Here is a 22,097-nt window from a genome sequence, read left to right as displayed (position 1 = left end):
TTCCGGTGCATCCCTAATTATTATTATTATTATTATTATTATTATTATTATTATTATTATTATTATTATCATCATCATTATCATTATTGCTAATAATAATAATAATAATAATAATAATAATAATAATAATAATAGTAATAATAATAACTAACATTATTACTAAAATTGTATGTTTATTTTCTGGGATATGGGCACTACAGTGCGTAAATTTTTGTTTACATGTTCCGAACATTTTCTAACATTCACCTTCAGCATTAAACATTTTAGTAAGAATTTTTGTACTTCAGTAAGCATTAAATATTTTAAACCTGAATGGTAAAAAAAAATTGGACATTAGAAGATGTATTTTTTGTTATTATTTGATGCATACTATGTTTGTTTGTTTGTTTGTTTGTTTTTACTCATTTACCTTTTTAATATTTGATATTTAGACATGATCTAATTTTATATTTCATGTAATTTTAAGTTTTAAAAAAGAGAAAATCTAAAATAGATGATAGGTGATGTATAAATATTATATGTATGAAATGGTTCAGTTCTTGATTCTGATTGGTCAGATGTTGTTATCTCATTTTCTATAACAGTATTTCAGACAGTAATTCAGAAAATATCTGGCTATAACCCAAATCACGTTTATAATATATTCTATATTCGGTCTAATGTTATTGTTTCTATAGTACTATGTTACATTTCAAAAATGTATTTAAAATGTATATAATTGGTAATATGGTGATCTTTTGGCAATTTTCGAAAGCGTCTCCATTGTCAGTACTTTATAACAGTCAGAGGTAACGCTATAACTTGAAACAAGTGTTTCAACATGGGAAAATCTTCAGGACAGAGGTCTTTGCGATTTCTCAATTTGATATCTGTTTATAGCTGTTATAAGATAAAACATAACAGGAACTAGAATGTTTCATGGACGTTCCACAACAATGTAACATTGTAGCTAAATGTATAATGTGTGCTTCTCCTGGTATAAGAGGAAAAAAATGTGCTCTTATAGGAAAATAATACAATTGGTAACGGTAACTAAGCTTTGTCTCAGGTCACAATACACCACATTTTTAAAAGCACCCCCCAAATGTTGTAATTCTCACTCCAGGCCAAAGGTTATAAAAAATAAATAAATAAAAATTTAAAAAAACCTAACACATAACAACAAATAAAAACCTCCATAAATCTCAAAGTGTCTGTTATTAGTAGACCAATATCACCAAAATGATTAGAAATCTCTCAGAGGACAGATAAAACAACGTCTCAGAAATGTTTTAAAATGACACAAAATACAGGTCCACCAAAGTCCTTGAACTTGTAAATAAATCTCAACAAATGTCTTTGAACTCTTTCTGAATGACCAAGCTGAAAACTTTATAAATGTCCCAGAAAAAGAAAAAAAGAAAAAATTGACAAGATTGTCCAGTTCGATAGAAGTGAATAATTAGATGAAAGTGATTAAGAATGTCCTAGACCAAAGTCTCTGAAATCTTCTCAGCACACAACATTAAAAAAAAACACACACACAAAAAAAAACAGCTTGACCACTGACCCTGAAACCTCCACTGAGATCATTATTCTTAACCCAAAGTCCCAAACACTAGACAAAACAACTCACAAATAAAACACACTATCTCATTCTCAAGGAGACTGATAAAAGCAACAAGAATTCTCTCAAGGCCCAAACAGTGTATCCACAAATCTTATCATTCCTACAGATGTGTGTGAGTGTGTGAGAGTGTCTGTGTGTGGTTTTTCTAACACATAGAAATGGATTTATCTACCCAAAGTGAAGGAGTGCAATAACATTTTATACCACATCAAGCCTAACATGAACCATATCAACAAAATGCTCAGGAATAAACGTTTCTTGAGTTCTCGGGACAACTGTTTCTACACATCATGTTTCCATTCTCACCTGATATTACTTAGGACCAGTTTGATTTGTTGATGACTCAGCTGTTTGAACAGAAACGTAGGTCCTTTGAGCCTTGTATGGCTCTCAGTAATGTAATAGTTATTGTTTTTAGTGCACATTCACACACTAATGCACTAACACATTAGACATGGCTCATGTAGAGCTCTATAAGCACATCATGAGTTAAATCCAGTGTGTTAGAAATTAATGAAATTCCTGAAGTGAAAGCGAAATGTATCAGCAAGTAATGAGCATCAAAGGTGCCGATACTTTTAATTCATTTAAAAAGCACGCATATTGTGAACGGTTTACATATGTGCCCCTGAGAGGTTTTTTTCTCTATATATATACTTTGGTACTATAGTTTACTGGGTAAATAGGGAGCTCTTGGAGTTGTGTGCACTTTTCAGCCTTGACCCAAGAGACTCCAGTTTGAACCAAACCCCTTTGTGCACACACTCCAGATAAGTATGCTTGTGTGTAATGAGGGTGTTTTTGCACCGAGAACATACCGTTACCTGATGCATTGGGGTCGTTATAGATGACGAGAGTGGCTGGAGTGGGCCTTCGTTTGCGTATCTGTGGAGCAGAGAGCGGAAAAAAAGGGGTTTTGTTCGCGTGTGTTACTTCATTTCGTTTAATTGTGCCTAAAAGGTTGTAGGATATGGTGGAAATAACACCACAAGGTCGACCAGTATGAGGATGGGGAAAAGTAACAGGAGAGATTTTGTAAAAATTGACTTTATTAATATGTAAAGGTGAGGATGAACCTATTCGGCAGATTGTGTAAAATGTTTGGCATATGTTTAGAATTTATCCCACGTGATTCAGGCAATATTTATGGCACAGGGGTGGAAAAAGTGAATTCGGTCATTATGGAAAAAAAAAAAAAAAAAAACATCTCAAGTACAAACATCTTGAATTCATCTAGTGTTAGCTATTATTGTGACAATAAATGAAGTAGAAGATTATTGAATCTATTTCCAGACATATCTACTCATTTCGAGCTTGATATAGACTTGGTAGTTAGTCAGATATTAAACCTTTTCTGCCAATTTCTGCCAAAACAATAAGAAAATTTTAACTTGTGAACTTGTTTAGAAATAAAAGAATGCCTAGAAATAAGTTTAATAAGCTTGTATTTGGTTTATTGTAAACTTATAATAGGAAATACTACATATATAGATAAAGATATTTTCACTTACTAAGGTGTCAATATTTTTGAGGCATAGAAATGTGATTTATAATTTTTTTGTCAGGTGTTTTGTCTACCAATTAATTAATTAAAGCTTTATGTATGTATGTATGTATGTATGTATGTGTATATATATATATATATATATATATATATATATATATATATATATATATATATATATATATATATATGTGTGTGTGTGTGTGTGTGTGTGTGTGTGTGTGTGTGTGTGTGTGTGTGTGTGTGTGTGTAATTTTAGCATTTAAGCAAGTAAATAAATGCTACCTGATAAACACTGTGAATTAATCAGATCAACAATTTGTTTATCCCATGATCTGGCACGAAGTTGCATTTTGATCATCTGGGTTTTTAAAAAAAAAACAAAAAAAAAAAAAAACGTGAGATTCATCGTTGTACTTTTTTTATTTAGCCGTCCACCTACTGATAGCTGTGAGCCTTTCCTGAAAGCTGAACCCTGCACTATAGTCAGTTTCACCCCTGCACTCCTTCACCATCTTTATTGTACACTTATAGCTCTATAATCATGTAGCCATGTCTCTCTTTCCTCTCCAGAGTGATCAGGATACTCAGAATTAGATCTGACGCTGCCTCTTCTAATGGACCTCTAACTCAGCACAAGCGAGGTTTCTGATGATTGGCCAAACTGGCATCATCATCATAAAATTGGCTCAGTGTGTTACAGTTACCATTAGTACTCCGTCGGCTGTGAAGAGATTCTGCTTTTCGCACTCACGGATGAAGAAAACATTTCACGCAACCAGCCATGGATATCATTTCAAACGTAATGATTTATTTTATTACATGAAGTCCTCCTGAGTCAGATGTTTATTACATTACTTCAACATATTATTATTACTATTACTTTTCTATTTTAAAAAGATGGACCCACTATCATGATCAGCAGGAATTGAGCTTGTATATCTAAATTAATTCGGCAGCAATATGAATAAAGATTAGATCACCAGGCGTTATTAACCAGATCCATTGAGTCTCCGTCTCTACTCACATGTTCTGCTGCCTGAGGGTCCAAATGGCTCTGAAACAGTGGGACGGCAAACTGGATCTTCTTAGGACTGTTGGGCTCCATGGTGTCGAGAGTTCACGGAGGGACGGAGAGTGGAAAGCAGAGTGCGAGAGTGAAAGAAAGAGAGCGAAAAAGGACAAAGAGCAGCTGTGTGGTCAGGCATACAGCCGCTTCACTCTCCACTGGCCCCCTCCTTATGAGAGCCGGTGATTAGTCTCCCTCCTGGCCCGCCCGCCTTCTCCTGTTCCACCTCACAGCTAGAGAGAGTGAGAGAGAGACCGAGAGAGAGAGAGAGAGAGAGAGAGAGAGAGAGAGAGAGTAATAGAAAGATGGAATTAGAGTGTTGGGTTGTTTCCAGCGCCAAGCATCCGGGTCTCCCTCGGTTATCTTCTGCCCTCTGACCTCTCTGTAAGAGAGTGTGTGTAGCCTCAGATGGCCGAGATTCATCCTCCACCCTCACAAACATTAGCAAGACTCAGAGCAGGGCAATATAACCTCCCAGTGGGACATGCTGATGCGCTCTACATTATTGATGATTCAAGTTCAGGAAGCTGTTCTTTTTAGCCGAATTCACTGCCCGGATGAAGCGAGAACCTCGTACAGCCACGAGCCTTAACATACACGCTCAATCACGCTGTCACATCATTTAGAGGATTTTTAATTATTCAGATTTTCAGCCATGGTGAAGACGAATCAGTGTCGTAGAATCCTACAAGAGAGCGTGATTATTTTTAGGTGGTTCAGATAAAATTTCTGGTCAGATACAAAAAGGAAAATTATATTTTGGGCTATGAACATTGTTTTTAAAGCCATTTGAAATTTTAAATACAATATAAGAAATTTGCAAATTATAAAGTAAATAAAGAATGTAGACTATTTAGAATGTGATAAACAAGCAAACAAATAAATAAATGAATAACATATTTGAAGTACAAAAAAACACACAAAAAGGCCAATTATACATACATTTATTTATTATCAGTTCCCTATCCTGGAACATTAAGCTTGAAACAGAAATACACCCTGGATAGGATGCCAGTCCATCGCAGGGCTCCATTAAGACACATACAGTGCATCCGGAAAGTATTCACAGCGCTTCACTTTTTCCACATTTTGTTGTTACAGCCTTATTCCAAAATGGATTCAATTCATTATTTTCCTAAAAATTCTACAAACAATACCCCATAATGACAACGTGAAAGAAGTTTGTTTGAAATCTTTGCAAATTTATTAAAAATAAAAAAACAAAAAAACACATGTACATAAGTATTCACATCCCCTGCCATGACACTCAAAATTGAGCTCAGGTGCATCCTGTTTCCACTGATCATCCTTGAGATGTTTCTACAACTTGATTGGAGCCCACCTGTGGTAAATTCAGTTGATTGGACATGATTTGGAAAGGCACACACCTGTCTGTATAAGGTCCCACAGTTAACAATGCATGTCAGAGCACAAACCAAACCATGAAGTCCAAGGAATTGTCTGGAGACCTCCGAGACAGGATTGTATCGAGGCACAGATCTGGGGAAGGGTACAGAAACATTTCTGCAGCATTGAAGGTCCCAATGAGCACAGTGGCCTCCATCATCCGTAAATGGAAGAAGTCTGGAACCAACAGGACTCTTCCTAGAGCTGGCCGCCCGGCCAAACTGAGCGATCGGGGGGAGAAGGGCCTTAGTCAGGGAGGTGACCAAAAACCCCATGGTCACTCTGACAGAGCTCCAGCATGTCTCTGTGGAGAGAGGAGAACCTTCCAGAAGAACAACCATCTCTGCAGCACTCCACCAATCAGGCCTGAATGGTAGCGTGGCCAGATGGAAGCCACAGCCCACATGGAGTTTGCCAACAGGAACCTGAAGGACTCTCAGACCATGAGAAACAAAATTATCTGGTCTGATGAAACAAAGATTGAACTCTTTGGCCTGAATGGCAAGCGTCATGTCTGGAGGAAACCAGGCACCACTCATCACCTGGCCAATACCATACCTACAGTGCAGCATGGTGGTGGTAGCATCATGCTGCGGGGATGTTTTTCAACAGCAGGAACTGGGAGAACAGTCAGGATCAAGGAAAAGATGAATGCAGCAAAGTACAGAGACATCCTTGATGAAAACCTGCTCCAGAGCGCTCTGGACCTCAGACTGGGGTGGAGGTTCATCTTCCAACAGGACAACGACCCTAAGCACACAGCCAAGATAACGAAGGAGTAGCTGTAACATACCAAAATGTGGAAAAAGTGAAGCGCTGCAAATACTTTCCGGATGCACTGTATAAAGTGCCTCCACTAATATTGGCACCCTTGCTAAATATGAGCAAAGAAGGCTGTGAAAATTTTTCTTTATTGTTTAACCTTTTGTTCAAAGAAATTCACAAAAATACTCAAACAATTGCAAACACAACACAGGTTTATGAAAAAATATACCTCTTTGTTAAATATAGGTGTGCAACAATTATTGGCACCCTTTTAGTCAATACTTTGTGCTACCTCCCTTTTCCAAGACAACAGCTCTGAGTCTTCTCCTATAATGCCTGATGAGGTTGGAGAATACATGGTGAGGGATCTGAGACCATTCCTCCATTCAGGTTTAGGTCAGGGGACTGGGATGGTCATTGCAGGACCTTGATTTTGTGGTCAGTAAACCATTTTTGTGTTGATTTTGATGTATGTTTTGGATCATCGTCCTGCTGGAAGATCCAACCACGACCCATTTGAAGCTTTCTGGCAGAGACAGTCAGGTTTTCATTTAAAATCTGTTCATATTTGATGGAGTCCATGATGCCATGTATCCTAACAAAATGTCCAGATCCTCTGGCAGAAAAACAGTCCCGAAACATTAAAGCGCCACCACCATATTTAACCATGGCCATGAGGTACTTTTCCATATGGCTACCTTTCTGTGTGCCAAAACCACCTCTAGACCATAGAACCCGATCCCATTTGAAGTTCCAGTAGTGTCTGGCAAACTGAAGACGCTTGAGTTTGTTTTTGGATGAGAGTAGAGGCGTTTTATTGAAACCCTTCCAAACAACTTGTGGTGATGTAGGTGAATTCGGATTGTAGTTTTGGAGACTTTCTGACCCCAAGACACATCTAAGTTCTGCAGTTCTCCAGCTGTGGTCCTTGGAGATTTTTTGGCCACTTGAACCGTGCTCTTCACAGTGCGTTGAGACGATATAGACACACGTCCAATTCCAGGATGATTCATAACATTTCCAGTTGACAGGAACTTCTTAATTATTGCCCTGATGGTGGAAATGGGCATTTTCTATGCTTCTGCTATTTTCTTATAGCCACTTCCCATTTTGTGAAGCTCAACAACCTTTTGCCGCATATCACAGCTATATTCCTTGGTCTTACCCATTGTTATGATTGACTAAGGGATTTTGGCCTATATGTTGACTCATATTTATACCCCTGTGAAACAGGAAGTCATGGTTGAACATTTTCCTGTTCCTAGTCACCCAGGTATACAAACATATTGTTAAATATCAATGGGAATATACTTCATATATATTTTTCCCATATGAATTTTCTCATAGGGGTGCCAATAATTGTTGCACACCTATATTTAAGAAAGATTTTTTTAAATAAACCTGTGTTGGGTTGGCAATTATTTGATATCCATGAAAGCAGAGTATTTTTGTGTGATTATTTTTTTATATTAGTATTATTTTTTATACTATAAATATTATATTTTTTAAATATCAAAAGGTTAAACAATAAAGACAATTTTTCACAGCCTTCTTTGCTCATATTGACCGAGGGTGCCAATATTAGTGGAGGGCACTGTATGGGCAATATAACATAGTCATTCCACCTATCGGGGTGTTTTTGGACAGTGGGAGGAAACTGGAGAACCCAGCAGAAACACAGAGAGAGACAGTAACCCAGGTTAGAATTACGGTGGAGGTTGATTTCAGCTTGTTTTATCCTTCACTCTGTTGTGTCACCGGAGAGACATTGAGGGCAGCTGGGAATTTGCGATGTCCATTTTCTCTAATCAGAAGGAAATTAAAACAAATAAAACACATTTAGCAAACTACTCTCAACCAATATATGACACACATCCAGCCTTGGACTAAATCTAATTTCACTGCGCGACCCTCAGCCTAACCTAGGACCTATTCCAATTGCACCATTTACTTTGGCTACTGGCCATCTGCCACTTCATCGATCCAGTGCTCGCTAATTAGCCTGCAGTCCAAAACACAGCTGGACACAGACAAAAAAAAAAAAAAAACACCACCACCGCTACTTCAGTCCTACTAGAAAAATGTCCATCCAGATCAATTCTAAACATGTACAGTGACAGCTTTCCTTAAGTGTTTCAATCATTCAGTTGTATACAGTGATTTGGGCTCACACAGGTGAACCACAGTGCAGTGACTCAACACTTCAAAATAAGGGAAAATGTTGAGCTGGCAACATCAAGCCCAGACACTGATCTCCACTATGGTCTAAAGTCAATATTTATTAAATAATTGTACAGTCTACAATAGGTTTAGCCGAGATGTGGATGTGGAATTTGTCAAGGGCAGGATGCAGTCATGGCGTTTTATCCATACTGTCCAACATTAACTACTGAAATGGCAGATTTTTGAATGACGGGCCAAATTTTTTACCCATAATACTCTGCTAGCATATGTTAGTTTTAATGCTGATAACTGGCTATTAGTTGGTTCACAAATCTAACACATACAAGATTATGTTATGAGAATGCTGTCTATAACTTCTACAGCACCTCCGATGAATTCTCGAATCTGATTGGTCAGATTAATTGTTAAATTTTCTTTAACCACAGCTCTGAATGGGTATAATTCCACCCACAAGGCAAATCACAAGTTTATATTAACGCACTCATTTGTTATCTAAAGCAACAACTTCCACAAGGAGATGTTTATTTCATATTTACGGAAGGAGTCTCCTGCATTAGCATTGTTAGAATTGCTAAACGATAGATCATTTAGTTGCTTGAAAGCCAACTTATAACACTGTAAAGACATGAAATTCTGCTCATGTTGATGCTTTCGCTTTCCTGTTTTTCTTTGTAATCAAAAATGTATTGTGTTTACATACTTGTCAAGGAGTAACGTCTCTAATTCTGCATCCAGCTTTATCCCCATAGCCGGTAATAATGGAAATATTCTCCATCGTGGAAATATTCTGGTTTTACTTTATTTGCTGTTAACATTTTTCAAAGCACAGTGATTTTATTTGCTTACAGGAGAATTACCTGGCTGCACTGGAAGCCTATCGATTTCAGATTAAGACAGGGGAGGAGTGAAAAGGCATAGGGTAGTGTCCATAAAATGACTGACAGGAGGCCACAACCAAGCACTCCGGACCATAATGCAGTTTTTCAAACACATCAGAGCTGAGGCCATGACTTAAATCATGTTTTACGTATTTTCCAGGTTAACTGTATAAATAAGAAATGGAAATATTTGTCTACTGCACCTTTAAATTCAGCTTTTTCCAATGTTTAGATATTTTGGATTTCATATCATTTTGGAGTGTGAAGGTTTTTTTTGCTGGAGTTTTTATATATGATTGAAATTCAGGCCTTGAAACAAAAAGCAAACAGTAAGGCGGGGTTCATGAATCCTCTCAGCTTCACAAGTCAGATAAGTATATAATAATAGTACAACTACTACTATTACTAATAATAATAGCATTAATGTTAGCATGAGTGTTCTGCATGGCAAAATTACAACAGGACCAACCGATGATGTTATGTTGGTGGGCTTGGGAAGTGAGAAATCAATTTATATATGAAAAGAAAGACAAATCAGTTTTATTTACAACATTTTAAATGTTATATCTCATGGGGATTATTATTAGTATTAACATGGGCTTGCTTTTCATGTGTACAGCCTGAAGGTTGAGGAATGGAGGAAAAAACTCATCTAGTGGGAGAAACCCATCTTTTTGTAGGCAGGATTTTCTAGCAGCTTTGAACATGGCTCAACCAATCAGTCACCTTCATCCAGGTACAGCTAATAACCTGTGTGTAGGAATGCTGGACAACACACACAATACACATAAACTCAATCTAGAACACACTGTAACCGAGGCGAACACGGATTTCTATATAGCCATACATAGGAAACTTGCCATAATGAGTATGTTAAAGGTTGCACATGACTCCATCTTGGAGTCAAGCAACATGTCATTCTCCACGCATAAACATGTGAAAGCAAGGAGATGATATCCTTGTGTTTGCTAAATGAGGTAAGAGAGAGAGTGTATAGAAGGGATGAAGGGAACTTAATGCACTCTGAAGGGTCTAAGTGACCACATAGAGGAGAGAAATCTAATTTAGCACTCGTCATCTTCTCTCTGGTAAACAAGGTCATCAAACCTTCATCTTATGAGAGAAAAACACTCTTACAAGACTGTACTCCTCACACGCAACGCGTTGGTGATAACCACAGGCTAATCCAGAGTTATTTGCTTACACAAAAGCATGTTGTTTATAGTGAACACTGCTAGCCACTGAAACAGCCCTTATTTTGGCCAGTTTGGATCTCTCTGTGTCCGGAAGCCTCACACAAAAGCACATCATCACATCCCAGAGCCACTCATTTATTTACCCACAATCCCACAAACAGGCCTCACAATGGCTGCTCGCACTCGAGGAGCCACGTTTCCATGGAAATGGCTGACTGGATTGGGTTTCAGTGGCATGAAATTATTTTTAGATGTTGAGTCGTGTGTATTATTTTCCCTCCTGTGCATTAGATAGGAAGATGGCAGGAGCGCTTGGCTACCAAGCCATAATCACATATACTGTATACATAACAAATTCAAGACATTTAATTGAGATTATTAAATTACATGAAATTCCAAACAAGAATGCTTACACAGTATGTTGATGCAGTTGCCAGTAGTACAGAAGCATGTGGCAATCCTTTCAAAGCGCATCAATCTGGCTCATTATTTCAGCAACTGTTTGAATCACAGCTGTCAGGATTCATTTCCGAATCCTGCTCCCATGTTTTCCTAAGGGATCTGTGAAACTTAACGATTAAATGATTGTTTATACATATGTATTTAGTTTTGACATCAATGGCAATCACAAACCATAACCATCAAAGTTATATTTATTATTGCGTTCTTATTGTAATTAGCTTAGGTGACTGATTACTTTAACTGATTGAAGTTCAATCCAAATATTTAGACTGAGGGGGTATGTGAAATTTATTTTGTAGTAAAGGAATCCCTGGATGCAAAAAGAGAAGCCCTTGCGTGGGGGCAAACCTACCTCCGGATTCCCCTATTTGAGCCTGAGAATCCTCTTCTTGAGCATGATGAGATTGGGTTTAGGCAGATGACGGTCCTCTTGGGTGAACTTAATCCACAGATTAAGCACACAAATCCCCCATTTGAGCATGAGATTTGTCTGCTTGTGTGAGAAGCTTGGGTTTGGGCAGATGAAGCCCCCCTTTGGTGGATGATGCCCTGGTTTGGGCATCAAATACCTCCAGTTGGGCACGAAAATCCAGCTCTTGGATGTGAAAAACTTGGGCTTGGGCAGATGAACCCCATACTTGGACAGATGAAACCCTGGCTTGGGCATCAAAAACACCCAGTTGGGCTTGAAAGGTTTGAGAAATAGTGTTCGAGTGCATTAGTGTCTCTTATATAAATGTTACACCAATCCTGGTCCTGGATTGTAAGGATTTTTTTTGCAATAAATCAACAGCTTAATTTTACACAAAAACAATTGTACACAATTTTGCCATTAAAAAAAAATGCAGCCTGTCAGAAAAAGGAGTTTTTTTTTCTTTTTTTTTTTCCTGGAGCTTAACATTAATATAGCTAATTAGAAAGAGTACCTTACATCCATCCTTTTACTCAAAAACACTATTCTGCATAAACATTTTTTTAAAAATTGAAACTAGCAGAATAAGTCTGTACTTAAGTTAATTAAAAACACAAAATCCTGGAAGTACAATGCTGTGAAAAAGTATTTGCCTCCTGATTTCTTGTTTTTGTGTACATCTCATAAAACTACTACTTAGTTTTAGATCTTCAAACAAAATACAACATAAAACAAAGGCAACCCGAGTAAACACACAATATTATTTTTTTATTGAACCAAAAAAATAAAATAAAAAAAAGTTATCCAACACCCATCACCAATGTGAAAAACTAACTTCCCTAAAATCTGTTTGTACCACCTTCAGCAGCAATAACTGCAACCAAACACTTCTGATAACTTGAGATCAGTTACTTCTAGGACTAAGACTTGCACTTGAGTTTCAGTTTACAGAATGAAGACCGGACATTCTACTTTAGGATTTTCTGATACATTTCCCTCAATTATTTCAAGTTGTCCAGACCTTGAAGCAGCAAAGTATCCCACACTATCATACTTCCACCACCATGCTTGACAGTAGGCATGATGTTCTTTTTGTGGAATTCAGTGTTTGGTTTACGCTAGATGTATCAAGACTCCTGTCTTCCAAACAGTTCCACTTTCAACTTATCCACAGAACATTCTCCCAAAATGTTTGAGGACCATCAAGGTGTGTTTTGGCAAAATTCAGACAAGCCTTAATGTTCTTCTGGGTTAGCAGTGGTTTTCACCTCACCACTCTTCCATGGATGCCATTTTGGCCCAGTGTCTTTCTGATAGTGGAGTCATGAACAGTGACCTTTATTGATGCAAGAGAGGCCTGTAGGTCCTTTGATGTTGTCCTTGGCTCTTTTGTGACTTGCTGGATGAGTATTTGCTGTAGTCTTGGAGGATTTTTGGATGGTCGGTTACTTCTGGGAAGGTTCACTGCTGTGCTGAGTTTTTCCATTTGGAGATAACCGCTCTCACTGTGGTCCTTTGGCGTCCCAGAGCCTTTGAAATAGCTTTGTAACCCTTCCCAGACTGATGTATTTCAATCCCCTTCTTCATCATTTCTGGAATTTCTTTCAACTTTGCCAGTCTGTTGCCGAGTAAGACCTTTTAACCAACTTCATGCTGTTGAAAAAGTTCTATTTAAGTGTTGATTTGATCGAACAGGGTTTGCAGTAATCAGGCCTGGTTGAATCCAGTCCAGCTGAATCCCATTATGAATGCAGTTTCATAGATTTGGGGAATTAGTAACTATGGGGGCAAATACATTTTCACACAGGCCCAGTTTATCTTGGATAACACTTTTGCTTCAATAAATAAAACTATCACTTAAAAAGTGTATTTTGTGTTTACTCAGGTTGCCTTTGTCTTAATTTCAGAAACAATTTAGTATGAGATATACACAAAAACAGAAGAAATCAGGATGGGGGCAAACACTTTTTCACAGCACTATACGTATATAATCATCTGACTTTCTGAAGCTAGACTTTATTGCCATACAAAAACAAGTTTTATTTTATTAAGTTTTGTTTTATTACAAAAACAAGGCCATGTGAGCTAAAACACAAAATGAACCACAAGGCATCTATATATTCAAAATAAATAAATCTTTATTAATGATTTGCTTTAGAGATAATTTCCTCATGCATCCCCAAATTACAAGTTAACATGTCCCTTTAAAAAAAAAAAATGTAGTCATCATGTGAATCAGTTAGTATTACAATTCATTAGAACAAAGATCAGCTATGATAATCACCTGCCTCCTTGCATATGCAAGGCTGGAAAGTCATCGGTCTAACACTTGAAAATATTTACTTGCGAAAGGCACATAGGACATTCAGCATGGCACTTTTATAAACTTCAAATAAGTTGTGTCCCCCCCAACAAACTAGTGGTTGCTGTGTTTAATTAAAAAAACACACAAAAAAAACCAACAAGGCTTCAGTCAGAAAAGACCAGAGCAACAATAAGTTTAGTGCTTGTGCTTAGAAAGCTTAAACTCTACATGGAAAGCGTGTCATGGACTCACAATACAAAACTTGTGTGTGTGTGTGTGTGTGGTTACACTTGTGTTCCCTTCCTCTTATTAAAGTGGCAGGCCTATAAACAGCAGTTGTGACTGGTCAGTTCAAGTGAAACATATTGCACTGTTAGTACCTCACAGAGGCTGCATTAGAAGACTCACATATATACATAAACACACCAAAATGCTTTCACCATCACCTACATCGTATGATCATCAAGCCTGGCCACCTTCCACCCTAACAATCGGAAAAAAAAAGAAAGAAATACAGCTGAACATTTTCCAGGAAAATGGAAGCGTACCTTATAAAACTTGTATGAAATGAAATGATTTGCAGCCTCTCTACTCAGAGTTTTTGTGTTAAAAAAAAAGTCTGGAATACTATGACGTTTGCACTCAGGTGGAGGAGACTAGAAGATGGATTTATTATTATGTGCTCAGGTGGGCGATCCTGTAAAATAGATCCAGTGCAGCAATCCCCCATGTGTCCCTGTGGTAATAATGTCTGGTTGAGGTCTTTAGAAAGTCTTGGTGGACTGGTTTGAATGAGCGTGCCATGTAGTAGTGTCTGAAGGTCCAGTAGCTACAATGGGTGAAGATAAAATGAATGGACGGTTAAGAGTTTTTCAGTTGGAATTACAGTGTATTTGAGAGTGGATGAATGCTCCTGCTGTAATCCATTAGATGGGGCAGAGATATACAAATGCAGACCTTCAGATGAAGACCCAGGCTGGGCATAACCTTCGCTTAAGTGGACAAAGCCTCAGCTCTGGTAGAAGAAGCACCCACTTGGGCATAACCATCCACAGCTTGGGACTGACAATTTTCATCATGGGCAGAGGAAGCCCCTGCTTGGGTGGAATAAGCCCCATCTGGGGAGAAGAATCGTCGCTTTAGGGGCAAGCATCTCCCACTTGAGTGTGAGAATCCTTCTTGGGCAGATGAAGCCTTGGCTTGGGCATGAAACACCTTAAGTTGAGCATAAGTATCCCACACTTGGGCTTTGGCGGATGAAGCCTTAACTTAGGTGGATAAAGCTCCAGCCTAGGTTGAAGAATCCCTGGATTAAACTAAAAAATGTCTGACTTGAGCATGTGACCCCTATTTTTGGGTGTAATAAGACTGGGCTTGGCAAGATGAAGCCCCACCTTGGATGATTGTAGTCTGAGCTTGGGCAGATGGAACCCTGGCTTCGGGTATAATAAAACTTGGTTTAGGCAGATGAAGCCCCAGCTTACATGGATATGTGTGAGGGGGAGGGAAACCCCCCCCCAAAAAACAACAAAAAAAAAAACACGTTTCAATTTTAAATATCAAATAGTTGAGAAAGTGAAATTAATGACCATGACAAATATTTCTAACATTAACTTTTGCACAAATTTGTAGATGAATAAATTGCATATACGCTGTAATGACATCATAATGCATTACACTACTAGCTAACGTCACCTTAGTTAACTAGCTAGCTAAAGTGCTTAAGTGAAGTGGAGAATACTAACGGTTGCCGAACGTTTCTAAGTGAGATTAAATGTAATAGAAGGTGTGTTGCTTTTACAAAACTGTTAAAAATGTACAAATATGCTAATCAATCTTATACAGTGCTAACTAATAAATGCTAGCTTAGTAGCAGAATACTGTGCTTTTATTTTGAAAGAGAGGTTCACTACGGCCCAAGCAGGGGCTTTATCCACCTAGCCTGCGCTTCACATAGTGGGTGTGAGGGGATGCAGATAGATATTGCTGAGAGGTTGAGCAGATTATCGTCTCTGGAGCAGTAGTATCAGGTTGAGGAGTTCAGAATGTAGTAGTGGAGAAGTTCGCATGGAAGGCAGCTGGATAAAGATGGATAGAGCTGCAGTAGCATGTGACAGACTCAGGAGGGCAGTGTTACTTCAGAGTTTAGATCCACGGCACTCCTCTTCAGCCACTAGGTGAGAAAACGAAGAACACAAATGTCATACGTAGTAATAAATGAATGTGAACACGATGAAGGGTAATTCAAAACAAACAAAATCACACACAGCATACATCAGTTATTAGGTAATATTTCCAGAATCAATAGTGTAAATGTTACTTACATTACTTTTAATCCTGAACACAGAAGTAAGCTTATTTATTGACATAAGACAGACTAATTAAAAAAAATGACTATTTAAAAAGTACATCAGCTGGGTTAAGGGGTGGCTCAGGGTGGGGAAAGGTGGGAATGGGATGCGTAACATATTTGAAAGTTTGTAAAGCTGCATCGCAATGCTGGTTTTGTCAGAAAGAAAAAAAAAAAAGTATAAAAAAATAACAATTCTGAACTATTATTTGTAAAAGGAGAAAAGTTGTAAATGTATACATACTGTATGCTATTGCAACGTTTATAGTTTCATTAAGCAGATCATGTCTAACTGCATCTATTGGATCAACGTCTATCCATCCACCCATCAAGCGAAGGGAGAGTCAGGTAGTTAGACTTGACTTAGACTCACCTAGTCACCATTGTCATGGCGCTGGCTCTTGGGTTGCTGCGGGAGATCTCCGCGGCAACACAGCAGCGAGAAGCTCGTTGACTATCTCCTTTCTGATCTCATCAGTGAGACTCTGCTTAATCTGAGAACGAGAAAGGGGGGAGAAAAAAAAAACAAAACAAAAAAAAACACATGACAATGCAGCAAACGGCAGCAGATATGCAAAAATAAACAGTGCAAAATATATACAATATAAATGAATGCAATTCTGTCGTAATTGAGTTAAAACTATGAACTAATCTGTCTGTTTACACAGGGGTGGTTCTTTTACACTAAGGGGGCATTTATTTATTTATTTATGCTCCACTCCACTTGTCCCCTTGGGTTAGGAGTCACAGTAAAGTTCTTCTCACAGATCACCTTTGTACTATGATGAACACTGGTGGGAGTGGCTTCTCCCAATATGACTCTGCCTCCACCCCCAGGGCCTGAAGGATCAGTGAATAGTTTGATGATGAAAATCATATACTACGGTCTTCACACTCACACCACGTGGAACATCTCACTTGTGATTATTTCACACACAAGCATATTCCACGACACCATTAAGTGACATAATGTCATGTTCCTCTGCATTAGCCAGAAACCTGCAGCTCCAAAACTGCTTTATTCCAGTTTCACCCAAACACTCAAGAAGGTTTTCATGAACTGAGCCAAAGTCATATATCAGCGTGAGTGACATTTCACCAGCTAACCAGTCAGAATGTTCCAGTGTCACCTTGGCTGTCACTAAAAGCACAAGAACACTGAACATGATGCCAAGAACACAAAAACAAAAAAAACCCACTGACCGTTTTACTGACTGATTGATTTTGGTTCCCAAATGACATGAACATCATCATTAATTTCTTTCTAGAATGGTTCGAACAAATAACATTCAGTTAGTTCGTCAATGAACCGACTAGGTCCATCACGTGACTCCACATCTGTGATTTGAAAGAAAAAGTCTAAGTGGAAGATTCACATGTTTCAGCTGTCACCTGTTGGATAAGTTGCTGCATATGAGTATTTCCGCAAGCTTCCTCTCCACCTCCTCCTCCTCTTCTGTCTTCCTGAAATGCAGGATCTTTAACATCATCGTCCTGGTCCGTGACGCTGTGTGCCGTGCTCTGAGCCGTGACCTGAACAAATACATTCAGACAAAATACTAGAAGTATGAATAAATGAGTTTATTAACTTACTTACATTTTAGCTTTTTTTTTGTGTCTTAAACACCTTACGTCCAATTAACATGGACCTTTATCAAGACATCACCTTATCATAGCCCTTTAGGTTGTTTCTCTCTATAGTCACGTGCACTTATAACCCTCACTTCCTATAGTCAAAAACCCTCTTGATCATGATTCCTCATATTTATAATACTAATCATTTTATAATCGGAACCCTAATCATTATGACCCATTATGTCATTATTGTAGCCCCTTATATTTATAGATTTATTATCTTGACCCCTAGTTATCAAGACTGTTATGCGTGCTCATCTTAATGACCTTTTACCACATCCGCTTTTTGCCATGAGCCCCTCATTATCATAGCCCCTTATATTTATGAGTTCTTACCATTGAAATATAATCATTAGCCCCTTATGTGATTTCTCATCCTAATGACCCCTTGTCCAAGTAAGCCCTCATCCTAGTGACCCCTTGTCCGAGTAGCGTCTCGTCCTCGTGACCCCTTGTCCGAGTAGCGTCTCGTCCTCGTGACCCCTTGTCCGAGTAGCGTCTCGTCCTCGTGACCCCTTGTCCGAGTAGCGTCTCGTCCTCGTGACCCCTTGTCCGAGTAGCGTCTCGTCCTCGTGACCCCTTGTCCGAGTAACCTCTCGTCCTCGTGACCCCTTGTCCAAGTAGCGTCTCGTCCTCGTGACCCCTTGTCCAAGTAGCGTCTCGTCCTAATGACCCCTTGTCCAAGTAACGTCTCGTCCTAATGACCCCTTGTCCAAGTAACGTCTCGTCCTAATGACCCCTTGTCCAAGTAACGTCTCGTCCTAGTGACCCCTTGTCCAAGTAACCTCCCGTCCTAGTGACCCCTTGTCCAAGTAACCTCCCGTCCTCGTGACCCCTTGTCCAAGTAACCTCCCGTCCTCGTGACCCCTTGTCCAAGTAACCTCCCGTCCTCGTGACCCCTTGTCCAAGTAACCTCTCGTCCTAGTGACCCCTTGTCCAAGTAACCTCTCGTCCTAGTGACCCCTTGTCCAAGTAACCTCCCGTCCTCGTGACCCCTTGTCCAAGTAACCTCTCGTCCTAGTGACCCCTTGTCCAAGTAACCTGTCGTCCTAGTGACCCCTTGTCCAAGTAACCTCCCGTCCTCGTGACCCCTTGTCCAAGTAACCTCTCGTCCTAGTGACCCCTTGTCCAAGTAACCTCTCGTCCTAGTGACCCCTTGTCCAAGTAACCTCCCGTCCTCGTGACCCCTTGTCCAAGTAACCTCTCGTCCTAGTGACCCCTTGTCCAAGTAACCTCTCGTCCTAGTGACCTCTTGTCCAAGTAACCTCTCGTCCTAGTGACCCCTTGTCCAAGTAACCTCTCGTCCTAGTGACCCCTTGTCCAAGTAACGTCTCATCCTTGTGACCCCTTGTACTTGCTACCCATCCTCTTTGTGTTTCCTCAACCTCTTGAAAGCTCATCCTAGTGCTTAGCCATCCTTGAAACCTGTCGCCCACATGAATTCTCATTCTAGTGACCCCTCATCTTTTTAACTCCTCATCTTCATAACGTCGTCATTCCAGTGGCCCAACATCCTCGGGAACACTTGTCCTCACGAACCCATGCCCTTGTAAACTTTTGTCTTTGTGACCCCTCATCCCAGTGTCCCCTATTTACATCCCCATATGGTACCTTATGTATGAATCCTGTGTACAGCACTTTAAGCTGCACTAGCTGCTATAAAATAAAATCAGTATAAATAGTCACTTGACCCCTGACCTCAGGAAGACTAGAGCTCATGTTCGGCGTTGTTGTTCGCTCCTGGCTCTCTGCTCCTGATCTCAGAGGGACGGAGGGTGTTAGGCTGACTGTTGAGCGATATACTCCTCCACTTCTCCTGGTTAAAGACGAGGTGAGGTCAGTGGGGTCACGGGATCGATCCGGACTCGCCGACCTCGACGAGCGAGCTGAGGACAGTGTGTCGACTGCACCAGAGCCATCATAGCTCAGCTCCGACTGGAGATACATCTGCTCCCGCAAGAGATCAGTTACCTGTAATGGAAATAATGGAATAATGCTCTTACTCTTGACTATGTTCCATCAGAAACCAAGCTTTAGTTTATGTATTATGTCATTTTTAGTATCTTTTACGATTAAAAATAATTCGCCAGTGTGTTTTCTGAGACATAAACGAATAACAGGTATGATGCATATAATATGAGCATTTAGAATCTATAAGGAATTGCAAGTATTTGGAAAGAGCCTTCAAAAAACGTTTAAGCGTTAGTTTGAAAGCTTTAATTTGAAAAGTCAAAAGAAGGTCCTCACAAAGACCACTCTCTGTGTGTGTGTGTGTGTGTGTGTGTGTGTGTGTGTGTGTGTGTGTGTGTGTGCGCGTGCATGCACGTGTGTACTCACTGGCTCTGTAGCTCTGAGTGCAGAGGAGCTGGATAGACTGTCCATGCTCTGACCCCTGGACAAATCCTGAACACAAAAACACAAACCTTGCATATTGGAAAAATGAAATCGCTAAGGACATTTTCATTTCCACATATCTGTAGTCCAGGTCAAGTATCAGACTTTTTTTTTCTTTCTGGCTGTCCCAAAACTGAAAGATTTTTGTTAAAAACATAGGACAGTTTAGGTCCTAAATGATAAAGGTGAGAAAAAAATTCATAGTACACATAAGACCATAATAAAGTCTTTGAGAACAGTACCAATACAGAGTCCAAAAGAGCTCATATTGCAGCCTCATTTTTCAGTGACAGTGTCAATGTCAAGAAGACTTTGATTCAAGTCTGAAACAAAATGTTTTCTGGTGATTTAAAATAAATAAATAAATAAAATAAGAAATTTCAATACAACTATGTAGTTTAAAAATTAGCTGAATAATCGTGTTATCCTTCATGAAGGTAGTTTTTGTTATGGTTGTGGGCCTGTGCGTCTCGTCTCAATGCTAGCCGTACATTGATTAGTGTTGATGAAGTTGCGCGTACTGACCAGTGGATGGTGGTAGATGCGGCTGCTGCAAGCCGAGTGAAACTGACCATCCAGATTGAGGAGTCGATCCTCCAGCTGCAGCTCCAACTCCTGCAGCTCCTGACGAACAGCGACACGAAGCCTCTGCAGCTGCTCCGCCTCTCGCCTAACACACACACACAACAAATACAATACAAACAGTAATAATAATAAAAAATCATGCATGAATTCATATATCCCATATTAATATTATTTTATTTTTTCTCTTCACATTGCTTGATTATTTAGAAAATAAAAACCCATATAACCTTCAGCTCTGCTTACATTTCCAAAAATTTTCGTACTGAGCTAGAATCAGTACCGTTTCAGATATCAGATTCCTTCTGTTAAAGAAAATACACTGAGCAACCGGTCCAATGTAAGGACCTGTAATATCCGTTAAAGCTTCTGAACTCCTTATAGAACTAGGAAATGACAACGTGACTCATTGCTCACTCTTCCCAAATGTATTCAAACGAGACAAGACGTGTCTGGTGCACGATGCTTCTATAGACCTGAATCTGCATGCGGTATAGTGTACTCGTGGCTGTGGCATTTCCTCACCTTTCATCAGGAGTGAGGAACTGATAAACCGTAGACTGCTGTCTCATCAGCGCCAGCTCAAGGTCCATCATCTGTGTCCGGAAAACATTCAGGTTCCTCCGCCGCCTCTGCAGCTCCTACAGCAAGCAAGTAGGGACAAACACAATGAGAGAGATTATACACAAATGTCAAACTACATTCCTGAGAAATATGTCCACTATCAAGAAAAGTAAACAACAAAAACAAAGGGTCTGCATGTGTAATAGAGGTAAATGCAATGTCTTTTAAAACTTTTTAATACACAATATAAACTCATGCTTCAAACGGTCATAATTCTGACCTAAAGAGTATGAGTCTTTGAGTCAATGGTGGACAGGTTTACCCAGCGAAACTAGTTGGTTGAATTGACATTTTTCCATGTGTGTCAACATGCATGCTAAATAAACACCAGGTTACTTACTGTACATAAGCCTAATTCTACCACACGCTGCTGCCTATCCAGCCATGGCAAATACATTCAACACAGATGTAACTAAATAAGGGGTAAAAACATGCTTGTGCTTTAAAATGCCATCAAAGCAAATGAATGCCATTTAAGGCATATCAAGGCCTTTAATTTGTAATTTTGTTTTCAAGTACATTTCTAATTGAAGATTTTTTTGTAAGAAGAACTTTAAAATCAATATAAGACTCTGTAAATCAGATAAATAAATGATACTCTTCAAATAGTGCAAATTAATTACTTGCAAAAATGGGCAGAACAAATAAACATACAATAGAACTGAACGAAAAACAGAACAGAATAAAACAAAATAAAACTAAACAGAATAGTATGGAATAA

At 39.1% G+C, this 22,097-nt stretch overlaps 2 protein-coding genes and 1 long non-coding RNA gene across 17 annotated transcripts in view; 1 reads left to right on the top strand and 2 right to left on the bottom strand.

Annotated features, from left to right (window-relative positions):
• ppp1r1c (protein phosphatase 1, regulatory (inhibitor) subunit 1C) overlaps positions 1-4,630 on the bottom strand; it is a 31,069-nt gene extending 26,439 nt beyond the window's left edge. Inside the window, exons 1-2 of one of the 7 annotated variants that reach the window (XM_017469053.3) lie at positions 4,141-4,630; positions 2,428-2,494 (exon numbers count right to left, since the gene is read on the bottom strand). In XM_017469053.3, coding sequence (XP_017324542.1) covers positions 2,428-2,494; positions 4,141-4,221 — 148 coding nt within the window. In that variant the 5' untranslated portion in view covers positions 4,222-4,630. The remainder of the gene's footprint in view (positions 1-2,427; positions 2,495-4,140) is intronic. The other 6 variants (XM_017469054.3, XM_047156200.2, XM_047156201.2 and 3 more) reach the window with 6 other exon arrangements.
• Positions 4,631-13,602: 8,972 nt separating this feature from the next.
• The window catches only part of itprid2 (ITPR interacting domain containing 2), a 70,601-nt gene continuing 62,106 nt past the window's right edge, over positions 13,603-22,097 (bottom strand). For all 9 annotated transcript variants that reach the window (XM_053680808.1, XM_053680805.1, XM_053680812.1 and 6 more), the window contains 7 exons: positions 21,278-21,393; positions 20,696-20,840; positions 20,114-20,179; positions 19,475-19,747; positions 17,534-17,674; positions 16,519-16,635; positions 13,603-15,968 (listed from right to left, as the gene is read on the bottom strand). In XM_053680808.1, the coding sequence (XP_053536783.1) occupies positions 16,528-16,635; positions 17,534-17,674; positions 19,475-19,747; positions 20,114-20,179; positions 20,696-20,840; positions 21,278-21,393 (849 nt within the window). In that variant the 3' untranslated portion in view covers positions 13,603-15,968; positions 16,519-16,527. The remainder of the gene's footprint in view (positions 15,969-16,518; positions 16,636-17,533; positions 17,675-19,474; positions 19,748-20,113; positions 20,180-20,695; positions 20,841-21,277; positions 21,394-22,097) is intronic.
• LOC124628268 (uncharacterized) lies at positions 15,828-16,711 on the top strand. The gene is made up of 2 exons (XR_006982708.2): positions 15,828-15,968; positions 16,519-16,711. It is a non-coding gene; the product is annotated as an uncharacterized LOC124628268 (long non-coding RNA).

This window comes from Ictalurus punctatus, chromosome 6 (assembly GCF_001660625.3).
Source record: "Ictalurus punctatus breed USDA103 chromosome 6, Coco_2.0, whole genome shotgun sequence".
NCBI classification, from domain to species: Eukaryota; Metazoa; Chordata; class Actinopteri; order Siluriformes; family Ictaluridae; genus Ictalurus; species Ictalurus punctatus.
This window is presented reverse-complemented; position numbering and strand designations above follow the sequence as displayed.